This window comes from Malurus melanocephalus, unplaced genomic scaffold (assembly GCF_030028575.1).
Source record: "Malurus melanocephalus ecotype Western Australia unplaced genomic scaffold, MMel_1.1 scaffold_20, whole genome shotgun sequence".
NCBI lineage: Eukaryota > Metazoa > Chordata > Aves > Passeriformes > Maluridae > Malurus > Malurus melanocephalus.
Genome location: NW_026623252.1, coordinates 1,512,706 through 1,525,264, shown reverse-complemented (window position 1 = coordinate 1,525,264; position 12,559 = coordinate 1,512,706). Strand labels below are relative to the sequence as shown.

At 43.0% G+C, this 12,559-nt stretch overlaps 2 protein-coding genes across 21 annotated transcripts in view; both read right to left on the bottom strand.

Annotated features, from left to right (window-relative positions):
* UNC80 (unc-80 homolog, NALCN channel complex subunit) overlaps positions 1-845 on the bottom strand; it is a 113,395-nt gene extending 112,550 nt beyond the window's left edge. Inside the window, exon 1 of the mRNA XM_057389866.1 lies at positions 572-845. Coding sequence (XP_057245849.1) covers positions 572-663 — 92 coding nt within the window. The 5' untranslated portion in view covers positions 664-845. The remainder of the gene's footprint in view (positions 1-571) is intronic.
* A 3,110-nt stretch (positions 846-3,955) lies between these two features.
* Positions 3,956-12,559, bottom strand: part of MAP2 (microtubule associated protein 2) — a 215,016-nt gene continuing 206,412 nt past the window's right edge. For 15 of the 20 annotated variants that reach the window (XM_057389853.1, XM_057389847.1, XM_057389849.1 and 12 more), the window contains 4 exons: positions 10,940-11,032; positions 9,367-9,448; positions 8,746-8,858; positions 3,956-8,103 (listed from right to left, as the gene is read on the bottom strand). In XM_057389853.1, the coding sequence (XP_057245836.1) occupies positions 7,888-8,103; positions 8,746-8,858; positions 9,367-9,448; positions 10,940-11,032 (504 nt within the window). In that variant the 3' untranslated portion in view covers positions 3,956-7,887. The remainder of the gene's footprint in view (positions 8,104-8,745; positions 8,859-9,366; positions 9,449-10,939; positions 11,033-12,559) is intronic. The other 5 variants (XM_057389856.1, XM_057389859.1, XM_057389860.1 and 2 more) reach the window with 1 other exon arrangement.

The following is a 12,559-nucleotide window of genomic DNA, read 5'->3' as shown; positions in this document are numbered from 1 at the left end:
CATAAAGCCCCAGCCATACATTCAGCTAGTCTCTCACACATCTCCGATCTGTCACTCTCCAGCCCTGTGAAATAAGGGGAGACTTTGACATATCTGTTTGTATGTTGACCTCTCAAAGCGTAGATTACACTTTCCAGGATGGCAAATACACACAGAAGCAAAGCTGCAGGTCTTGTGTAGCACTGACAGATGTTGCTTCTGGTATAAGAGCTCCRTGAGTCCTCTTCAAAGATGGGGGGTGGGGGGCAGGACAGACGGGATGGGGAGCATGGGACAGGAGGAAGGGAAAGGTGCAGAGAGATACATAAACATGGAAGCTTTAAGGTCAAATCAAGACGCTGCCTGGAACTGCCACCAGGTTAAGCTGCCTCGACACCTCCTCCCAGACCCAAAACACATAAATTGCTCTCTACTGAGTGCAGAGAACAGTTTGTTTCATGCTTTCATGTTGCAGCTGCAGTMATAACTGCATCCTCCGTGCCACTGAGCAGCAGCTAGCCCGCACCCCCCATCGCACATCCAGTGCCCTGTTGCAGCTGTATCCCAAGTGCCCAGGGCTTGCTGCTCTTACCTGGTTTGCCTCCATAGGAAGGTCTGGATGGGYAGAGGGATGCCACGGCCACTCTCCTGCTCCTGGCCCTCTGAGCTTTTTCTTTTCACCATGGTGCTGATGACAGCTGCTGCAGTGAGCCGGTCTCAGCAGACACACCAGTCTGGATCTCCCATGGCTGCCTCTCGCTCTCCGCAACTCTTTACCCTCTCCCCTCCATTCCCTGCAGCCCAACCTCTCCCTCAACTCCGCTGGTGCAAAATGGCTGCAGAAGGCAGGGAGGAAATTAGGGGGAGCGAAGATGTCCGCGTCCTTCAGCTTCCTCCGTGCCTTCAGCACCTCCCTCTGTGGACAGCTCCCCGTGCCCAGCGCCCAAAGCGAGCGGGCGGCGACGAGCGGGGGAAGGGGGGCGGGCGCTGCGGGGGCGGCGGAGGCACCGCCCCGACAAACTTCGCGCWCCGCCGGCAACAGCGAGCCCCGCAGCAACAGGGCTGCTGCCGCCTCTGCCCGCCGCCACCCCCGCAAAGCTGGCAATCCCCACCGCTCCGCAGCCAGAGGGATTCGCAGAGCATCCCACAGCCTGCCGGGTCSGGAGAGCGACATCCTCCTTCCACCCTACACCCTCCTTCCCATTCCCCCCCGGCCCGCCGTCTTCTCCTTCCCTCCCTCCCTCCTTCCCAGGTGGGGAGAGAGGGGAAGCAACTCATAAACCCTCTCTGAAAGTGAAGATTGGTGGTGGAAGCAGAGGAAGTTTGGGGTAGTTATTCCCCGGATTTTTGTTACACAGAAGAGCCAAGACGGAGGTAGAGAGGATGGGAAGTACCAAAGCAGATTTAGTGCTGTTTCCAATAAGACGCCAGACTGATTTGACTAATACAAGTGTATGTTTGAGTCAGGTTTGCTGGAAATGTTTCTCAGACGCTGTTAATTAGCTCTCTTTCCCTACCTAAGGATATCAGAGGATAATATACTACAACAAATAATTAACAGAATAAAATGAGAGGCCAATTCAAGTTCATCCCAAACAGTTTTTACAGGAAAAAAAAAGTGATATTGTGTTGCTTATATGAAAATATTAGAAGTTTAGAAAGATGCTCCAACACTCAAGGCCATGCTTCTTCCTGTCTTTCAATCTTCCTACTTCATGCTAGGCACCTAAAGATTCACCAAGATCATTACTTCCCGGTAGATGGACACCACCTATTTACTTCCTTAGGTGTACTTCAAAAAAAAAGGTTTCCTGAAAATCCAGTGCCACTACTTAGACAACTTAAATTTACTCCCACGTGGGATAACGTTTTTTCTGGTGCCCAAAACAACCACTTCCTTGCAGTGACTTAGTCTAATCTTCATCTCTAGTCAKGGACAACAGGATCTTATGTGATCTGCCTTGCAAAGATCCCCCTCTTGAACAAAAGGAAGATTAAGGCAACTAACTAGAAGGTAGTCTGTTAATTAAAACAAATACGTTTACAACCAAAACATTTTGTATAATTAAAATCACTAATCTCCTTGAGCACTGAAATGCTGAAGCAGTTAGTTTTATTGGTATTGTCTGGTTGGGTTCTTTCCTAGTAGTAACTTGTACTACTGGTGCACAGAAGTATGGCCTTTTTATTAATAGGAACTACCTTGTTCAGGCAGGAAAGCTTTTAAATACCATGTTCTTTCCTTCCATTAAGTTCAATTGGACAGGAACAAAATTATCTTGATTTCTAAAAACTTGTAAGAACTAACTACAGAGGGAAGACAGTTAAAACATATTACTTCTAAATGCAAACTATCTATTAAGTTTACCTACTCCACATCCCCTCAATGAATCCAGGATTTTGTCTTCTTGTTCGGAYAGTTTGGAAAGCAAATTTGAGCTTTAATTTCTTCCAGAATGCCTCTCAACAGTCAATAGTGAAACACTGTGGAGTAGGAGTAATGAACTTATTTTTAAATAATTGGGTTTTTTTCCAGTCCTGTAATGTGCCATGAAATTATTGACTAAAGCATAACCTCAGTTATGCAGCAACAAATCTGAAGTCCAATTTTTTTTTTGAGTTTTAGTAATTGTCAAGCAGGTGAATCCCTCTTCTTCCAAGGAAAGTATGAGAACAAAGAAAGTTTTAATGCTACTTGCMGTTAAGGAGAATAAGTGAACTGAGCTGTTGAGGCCTCAAAAAGTTCAGGATATTGACAATAGGAGTAACTAGCACTCACAGCTACTAATCCACTGGTAGACAGATTGTTGTCCCTCAGACAGAGAGGGGTTGCAGGCCAGTGGTGGTTTATCTGTTTTAGATAAAATGTTTTAGATTAAAAATGTTGTTTTAGAACAACATTTAGAATGTTGTTCTAAATATTGTATAGTATCACTCTCAAAATTAGTGCCATTTTAGTCAGTGATAATATTTAACTACCTTAGGTTTAAGGCAATTACATTCTCTTAGTAACTGGTAAGATGGTTCAGGTGTGTTTGGTTTGGGTTTTGTTTGATTTGAAATGGGTATCTCTTTATTCCTGCATTCAAGAAGCAGGCACAAGAGTTTCCAGTTGGTTACTCTAAGCCTAAACTTATTCTTTCCATGTTTGCTATGCAACAGGAAACCCGAGAGCAAAAGAGAGCACTGCAGCTTTCTCCACAGACTACAGCCAAAATCTTCTAGGAATTCTACTTGTTGACAGGGACACCTGTCACAGGCCTTKGGTGTGGTCAGTCCAGGACAGGTTTCCCCGTTTGTTTCCAAGATGGCTCCAAAAGCTTGTCCCCAACCCCAACTCCCGTCCCCGTCACCACCCCAGCCCTGTGCAGGCGCTCCCGCTGTGCTCACCTGGCTGCAGCCTGGGGCCGCCATTTCCCCGGCCTGTGAGGGCCTCTGAGGGCCGATCATGGCCGCGTCCGCCACGCTGAGGGCTCACTGTGCCCCASTCACTGTGCCACCGCTCCCTGCAGGGCACTGCTGCACGGCTCTCCCAGGGAGGGTCCTGGCATCCACAGAATTACAGGGTCAGTTTGCTCAGGAGATCACCCCGAGACCTCTGAGATCCTCGACTCCCACCTATGCCCCAACACCAGCCAGTCACCCAGACAATGGCACCGWGCGCCACGTCCAGGCCTCCTTTAACACTGCAGGGACGGTGACTCCATCACCTCCCCRGGCAGCCAGTTCCAATGTCKMATCACCTGGAGAAGAAATTTGCACMAAGCAGGGAGATACTGATCTGCAGAAGAGGATGCAAGCCATAAAAACCAGTTCTTTTGTTTTAAAGGGATTAGCTGAACCGATTAGTGAACYGGATGTGCTGTGACTGCTCCTGGGCAGACTGAGGGCAGAGCCAGCAGGTGCTGGTTGTGCAGGGCTTGGATTCAGGAGAAGCTGCATCACAAACACAGGAAGCCAACACACACAATTAGATGACAAGCGAGTTTATTTTGCAAAACAATCACTATACAGCAACAAATACAATTGCAAATCGGATTGAAAAACATGAACTATCTACCACCAGCCATTCAAGAAACGCCTCTTTTATGGTAACAGGCTCTAGAATTATCAGAAAAAACACAGGTTTGTAACAGCAGACTGTATTCCTTACATCCCAGCATACAGCATGTTTATTTGTTGGCTTTTTCTCTTTGCTAAAGTTGAAGTGGCTTTTATAAGCTTCACTTTTCCAAGCATGGAAACTAATTTACCTTCCTGCAGTTGCTGCAACTGCTGGAGTTGCAGAGGGAGTTGCTTTAGCAATCTGACTAGTGAGTGAACTCACAGACACCTAGGCTAGAAATCTACCTGTGCTGATTTTCACAGCATATGTGAAAGGCATTTGCCTTTGAAGGGACATGTACTTGGGTTTCAAACAGTATTTAGTCCAGCACGGAAAAAACTTCTGCTCATGTAGCAGTCAACACAGACTGCCTTTTGACTCCCTTTGAGTCATGCATATAGGCAAACTGATGTGTGAGCAGTCACAATGAGGTTACTACTGTACCACAGCAGAGGGCTGAATGARTAATTCCATTTACTGCTGTACAGTGAAAATATACATTGCCCTTTTGGGCTCATAATTTGCCTCATCAGGATTAGGTTTTTTTACTGTTACTGGACAGAGGTTTGCTCAACTTTGATTTCTTTCAGCTTGTGTTTATATAGAAACAAAACTCTGCAGACGAGTCAGAAGTGCTTTTTCATCTCTACAGCCTGATGGATTATTAAATTTGGGGTGCTCTGCTAGGTACCCAAACACGATTTCACCATTTCTTTTGTCTGGATTATCTCTGCTTTGTTACAGAGTTGGGTCTCAGGCACCCAACAAACCTGCTGGCTCAATATGCCTGTGGAAAAGAAACACAACAGATGCAGTTTCCAGGAAGCTGGCTCTATCTTCTTTAGTGGGCATTACATATTTACAAACAGTTGTTTTTAAAATGCACACCCTTCTTGAGAAAGTTAAGATTAATATGAGCTTTTTTAGTGAACATCTAGAGTCATGTAACGTAACTTGTTTTATTGTTATTTAAAAGCACAAAACTCTTGAATTTCTTTTCATCTAACTCCACAGCATTCTAGGATTCCTTCTATGGAAGGATGAATGTGATTACAAAGGTCTTTGCTTCAGTCAAGACAAGAAAGCTTATTTTAATGCATGAAATAAATGACTCGGTGTGTTACACCACTCTAACTTTGGACTCATAGGTGGATTAACTAAGCTTAATTTTCTAGTGTATGTCAATTTAAAAAGCAGAATAAAAACACTTGAGTCTCAGGTCAACACTGTTCCCATGAGCTGCTGCTCAGCTTCAGAGAGGAGAAGTTCAGTAGTATCATAGTTTCTCTCCCATCCTGGCAAAATGCATAGAAAAAAAACCAAAAAACACTGCAAGGCTATTGTATATTAATTGATAGCATAATCAGAGCAACGTGATAGAAATACTGTTGGTTTTCCTGTCTGCTGTTTTTGTGAAAAAATGGAAAGAAGCTTTTAATGCACCTCACTTGACACTACTTYCATGTGAATTCTTAAGATTACTTTATGCAAAAGTACAACAAATACAGGACAGAAGTCTGAATCCTCCAATCGCACCTCAAATGGTTCTAAACTCACCGTCCTTTGTATGAAACAACTGACTTACAAATAGTRTTAGGTACTTTATAGTGTGAAAAAGCTTTTTGCAGAGTTGAAATGTCACGTATGGGGCTGTCAGAAGTTCATATTCAGTAAAAGTTTGAGAGATTTAACCACTCTGTTTTGTGTTTGTACTGCWGTGGCRGCTTAGCCAAAACCCTACTCTAGTCCATGAATATTTAMTGTCCAGTAACTGCATTACTACCTGAATGGTAATCTACTACCTGATAGGTAATCCTGTACCATTAAGTATTAGAATCTCCAGAGACATAAAAATCTCTGTGAGTCTTTTCAGACCAAACCCCAACACACACGCACACATAAAAATTAGGAACGAAAAAGAACAGATCAAAAGTTTCCAAAACACATCGTTAACCYAATACGTGTATCAAGTATAGCTCAACTGACAGTGCAAAGTTTAGTTACAAGGTTTCAAAAGGAAAAGATCAAACAATCTGCAAGAATGTGAACTGGTCATTTCATAATGTCTCAGGTACATAGCGCATCAGCAGATGATTATCTGCTGCTGAGGATCATCCCCAACACCAGTGTTCTGTCAGGTAACTCCACTAGATGGGTTGGYTGTGTATCTCTGTCTTTGATCTTTCATGCATATTCTTAGTCACTTTTTATAGTCAATATAATCCCACAATTCTCAGATTTTAAGATGCCCTATTTAATTGAGGAATCGCTATGGCAACCAGTCTAGGGAGCTCATTTTTATTTATTCACATAGTRTAATTTATAGGCATCTCTGCTATGTTTATCACTGAGTGCCTGACTGTATATGCGAGACATCACTAATGGAGTGGAAAAAAAGTCTTAATATTWTTTCTGTSTTTCAACTTTAGCAAAAGAAAAAARTAAATCAAACATTCACTGTTACTATGGGAGTTAAAGAGGGAAAGAGAGAAAGAGAGAGAGAGAAAGAAAGAGAAAGAAAAAGAGAGAAAAAGAGAGAAAGAAAGAAAGCAAGAAAGCAAGAAAGAAAGAAAGAAAGAAAAGAAAGAACCAACCAAACTATTGTGGATTTTAAAAAAATCCATAGTCCAAACTCAGCCATCTTTGGAGACCCTTTTACAAACATCTGGACCCCACAAAAATCATTCCTCCATGAAGAAAGGGAGGGAAGGGAAGGAATCCTTTTTCTAGCATCACAGAATAGACTTGCATCTGTCACTAAAACAGGGTCACAGCTTTTAGTTGTTACAGAAAGCAACTTCATGCTACAATTTTCATCTTTTTAAAATGTATTCTTATGAAGAGGGAAAAAAACCCTGCTAACATCTACTTTTACATACCTAAAATTGCAACACCAAAGGGTGCAAGAGACACAGATACTGTGAATAAAGAAGTAGAATATTCAAGTATATGAGGAGGGCGTATCACAAATGGCCACAGAGAAATATATATATCTATAATACTGTATCAAACAGATGGAAAGGATGTGAAACTGGTGGTATGCACACAAATCTAGCTGCTTAACCAACTTTCCTAATCAGACACAAGTCTGTTGGGGTATGAGTGCTTGCTTTCAGCAGCTTTTTTACGTCACTTCCCAAAGTATTCAAATGTTTTCAACTACTGTTTTTAGTTATTAGTTAAATAATTTATTGGCTTTTCAGCTATACACTGACATAATTAACCAGGTTAAAAAAAAAGTTAATAACTTAATTCAACTTTTGTTCTACTCATTTATACAAAGTAACACTTTTTTTAAAATTAAAGTTGAATTTCCCTATATGCCCTTCCTTCTGGTTAGCAGACTTAATATTACCTGTAATAACTTACAATGGGCAACTTTTCTTCTTTATTTTCCCATCTATCAAAAAACCTGTGAAATGAACAACTTGGGATATTAACAAGGCTCTTCAGAAAGAGGTGGATGGCCTTCAGGCACATGAAAGGTAAAAATGCATTTTATCATAGTACAGTACTCCATGCAAGACAGAGCAGAGCAACAATAATTGTCCAATGTAACATACTGCTGTATACCCATATAAAGCCAGTGTCTTCCTGTTATAAATGGAGGTCAGGCCAAATTCTGCATCTATGGAATTACATTTTTTTCTGGTTTTTTTTAACTGTATGGTAAACTACAAGTCTTGGGATGTGACTTAATTTTAGACATGGTAAAGAATGAATGTAACACCTGCTCAGAGCCCATTCCTGCCAAGAGCTCATGCCTAAATATTATTACTTCATACAACGCAAAATGAGCAAATTCATAAGCCCTGCTTGGCAAGGGCTGCTGTGACATCTTCAGCAAGGGTAGCAAGCTGGGGYGATTCAAGCAGGTTGATGCTTCCAGAGGACGAGACGTTGCTGAGTCTGCGTGGTGAGGCCACRCTGGACCTGCCCGGTGACTGCGTGATGATCTCAGCCCCGTGATCGACACGGGCCTTAGCGTGCTCTCTGAAGTTTAGCTTCTGGCTGTCGATCTGCTCCAGGAAAGTAAAGAATTTTACAGRTTATATTCACCAAATTACCTCGTTATACATAATCATTTGTGCATCACTTTGCTTACTTTTGAAACTATTAGAAAGACTGAAGTTTCTCCACGCCTTAGAAAATTGAAACAGAACRTTTTTTCACCTTGTTTAATAACTCCTGGGTTACTATACTACATTCTCTTACCATTTCTGTCTCTGACAGATGCTTTAATGAGGAGTACCATTGTTCCTAGCTGTACAAATTCCATAAGCATTATATGGGCACTGTGGTATTTTTTTCAAAATCCATATTTTCAAATGTTTGTGGGAGTAATCTTACTTTCAAGGTGTTTTCCTCCTGTTTCACAATGGAGTCTTCATCTCAGATCTCACCTATGCTGTCCAACAGTCCCAAACAAGGGTTATCTTTAGAGGGTAATGAACAAACTACAGGACATTTCAYGCTCAGCTTAGATGCAGATGCGAGATTGGTCATTCCAAATTTCAAAGTGAACAAATTGGTATGTGGGTGTGCTTGAAAGAGGACAGACATTGAGTTTCCTACTCAATTCCGAATCATTGCTGAATTAACAACTCTAATAATTTCACTGGGCCAGGGGCACATTGGCAGTCTGACAKCTGTTCCTTTACCTTGACGTTACCACCACCAGGTACATGGTGGGCATTTTCCAGTGAACCAACTTTAGCTTGAGCTTTTTCTTTGAAATCCAGTTTCACACTCTCAATTTTCACACGCCCACCTCCTACAGACGAAAARGAAGCACAGATTAAGAAACTGAAATGGTGCAGGAGAAAGTATGACCTGAAGCACATGAGTGCACTCACATTATTCACACCTAGAAYCCTTAGGTGAGATCTAATGGTTTTGGAGAAGCACAGTATAATGCTCTGCATGTTCAGCAAAGTATAAAACCTTCAATATATATTTAAACTGTAACCAGGTAGTGCAGTCCTACCGGTTTTCACAGGATTTAAGTACATGAATAAGAATTTCACTGGCTTCAGTCTGTATTTCAATATTATGCCAGAGCACCATCCTTTGGCACCATTTTTTATCACCTCTCTAAATCAGGTGGTCTCATACCTTTATGTTTTTACGTATTTAGTTAAGTAGTCTAATGTATTTTTATTACCAAAGAGTATTTGTTTTCTTGTTGACTGTAAAAGAGAATGGAATCATCCATGATTCTGAGTTCGCATAATAGTGTTAGGTCTTTGCTTTGTCCCACAACCCAGAAATTCCTACAATACCTGGTTTGTGGTGGATATTCTTGAGTGAGCCACACTTGGAAGTCACATGACTCAAGTCGATCTTCTTGGTTACAATTTGTACCTGTCAAAATTGCACACATGCACAAATTACAGGAATGAAAATAAATAAAAAGCCAAGCCCTGCAGAGAAGGAGCGAGAGGCTTCYATGAACCACTGGAAAAGGAGAAATGGTTAGTAGAAAACAGACCACGCCACAAAGGAGGGAACACCTGGATTAATACAGCAAGCTTCCTTCAAACCAAGGGAGATGACAGAGCTAGGTTAAGCTTTACTATTAGAAAAACAAAGAGGAAGATAAAGGAGATCAGCCTGTGGGCTCTTTCTAAAATATTTCTCAGCCTCCTCCTTTCAGAGTGGGGTGCTCCAAAGCCCTGCACAGAGCAGGATCCATCCCATTTGTTTCCCATTGTTGATTATATATCCTGGCAACTAGGATATTTTGGTGACTGTTTTTTTCTCTACCATCTGTTTTATATTTTTCTGCATCTGAATATGGTWTGCATTTCCTGTCAATCCACTGTGGAGAGTCTGATTAATCTACATATGTGCCTCCTGCAGCTGTACCTGAGCAGGCTGGGGTTCAGCCAGCTGGCTCATAGCTCACTGGAAACCAGCAGCACCTCCTGCTGCTCCACACCCTGCTGCCAGCCATTTTGCCATGGTGGTGCTGAGCCCAGCTTGGGAACAGCCACAGAGTGACATTCCTGCCTTGCTTGAACAGCTCCCAGATGCAGCCCACAGCCACAGGCCCCAAGCAGTCACAGCCCTCCAGGGCAGACAGGAGCCCCACAGTAACTGCAATGCCACTGGCTTGCTCACACCACCACTGCAGACTTAAGCCCTGGTGGCTGTATTGAACCTGTCTGGATCAGACATGCCCACACCATCAACTCTTCCCATCTGATGGGTGACCATTTCCATCAAGACAGTTATAGCCATCTTAAGCTGTTCCAGTGTGCCCAATAAAACCAGCTAGTGTCTGGTCAAATCCTGGGCCGTCTCARTTTCTTATACTGGAATGATGCTGTGGCATCAAGAACTCAGCACACTGGCTGATCACACTCCCTTCTCTGATCTTTCTTTGTCCTTATGTTTTTTCTTCTTCCCCTCTGCTGAATGCATATAACTACAAGGTTAACTGAGGAAGGACTGGCGCTCTGGAGAATGCCCAACGGGGAGGCTGGACTCTCACTGTGAGCTGCAGTCTCTTTCTGTAAATTAACTTTCTTGGGCTGCTCCCATTAAAGAAAGGCACTGAACCATTTTGGCTTGCGCTGCACTTTCACTGTCAGCACTCCTGGGCATTTAGAGATAACCCTTCTTTTATCATTTTCTTTCCCTGTCCAAGTTCTGAAAATGTGTTGTGCTCTGCGGGGAAAGATCAGCAGACCTCCATAYACAAGGCTCACACAACCACCAGTCCAAACTCACATGTGAAAYAGCAGTGAGAAGGAAGGCAGTGCTCAGAGGAAGGGAGACAGAGGGGTCTGGCTGTGTGAGGTGGGTCACCACAGTGGAGATGCCTGTTCACAGAGTGTCCATACTACTTACATTTCCTCCCCCTGCAGAATGCTTGATGTTATCTCTGGAACCACACCGGGACTGAATATCGCTAAAATCAATCTTCTTGTTTAAAATCCTAACCTAAAAGGAATTGGAGGTAACTTACTATATACCATACACACATCAGTCAGGGTGCAGGACGAGGGAACAGGGTAATTTGCCTCCTACTCCTTCTTCTAACGCTTGTATTGAAATGTGAGGAAGTAAACTCCATCAGTCTGTGTGCTTAGTCTGTTCACACAGCATCTGTAACTACATTTTGCTATTCTTCTTCTACCTCACAAAGTGTTGGTGAAATACAAAGGGGAAAGTTTTATACTAGGAGGTATGAAAGGTGACTTTTCCCTGGGAAGTTTTAAGAACTCCATGCTTGCCTGGACTGGGCTTCGTCCTTGGACATCTTGTCCTAGGCTCTATTGAGTGATGTTCAGTATTTCTGCTGGASTGGCCACAGGAAGATGGCAACCCTCCTTCCCAGAGCTCAGCACTCATGCAGAAATCCCAGATTCAGCCAGCAGAGGCACAGGTTGAAATCCTGATGTATTTCAATCCTCCTTCTGCCATGTAGTCATAACAGCAGCTAGACACATATAACAGACCTCAGTGAAATGTGAGCCACAAAATTACTTCAACTGTAGTCAGAGCTCTCTAGTGCTTTTTCTCATTACTGTCATCTACTAAAGGACAAGACAGAAAACAACAGCATTTGAAAACCTACAGCTGCAATCACTGCTTTTTGATTTCTGGTGCAGGTCAAAGGTTTGGGCAAAACAACTTTCCAATGCTAGMAGCACTGCACTTCTCCCCTGTGCTCTTTGTCTCTTTACAGAAAAAGATCAGGTTTTTGCTTTTCCCTTGCAGATGCCAGCCTCCCTTATGYATTCCAGTAGCCTACATTTTTAACACATTACCTTAGCCCAGATGCACTGTAGGCATAGGATAGTGTCTGAAGGCAAACTCTGTCAAGGGTAGGTGATGCTGCCCCATGTWTGACCCCAATGGCAAAGCAGTTCCTGTACTTAGCAGAACACAGGTGTCAGTGACTGCACTCCCAGGAACGATGTGCAGATGGATGGCAATTACCAGTGGGCAGCAACCAGGGGTACACATCGGACTAACACCATTTTCAGGTTCATTTCTGACCACCAGCCAGGGATTGTGCTTATCAGTAATAGTCTTCAGGTGTGTGAGAAGGTGTTTGTATCCAAGGCTGCACCTGCCATCTTTCCATCAATGTGTCACCCWTGCAGCACATTCTTTCTCTGGGTTWAATATGAAATCTTTAATCAAATGTTCCATTGGATTTTATTCTTACGTATTAATACACAACAGGAATTTACACTCCTTCCTGTACAGAAATCCACAGAATTTGGGTCGCCATSTATGCATTTTGCTAAATGGCACTTGTAGAGCTTTCACTGACATATTTCTTAGCACAGCCCTGTTGATTACTGCTGTAGGTAAACCTACAGTGACTAAACAATATCAAGATAAGACAGAGGGAAATGCACACTGGGGGTGTGCATTTGCTGCACTTGCTGCAGATTCTCACCACTTTGGGAGCGCAAAGCAGCAGCAKAACAGCTGAAGCAGTCAGTGGGAGGAAGC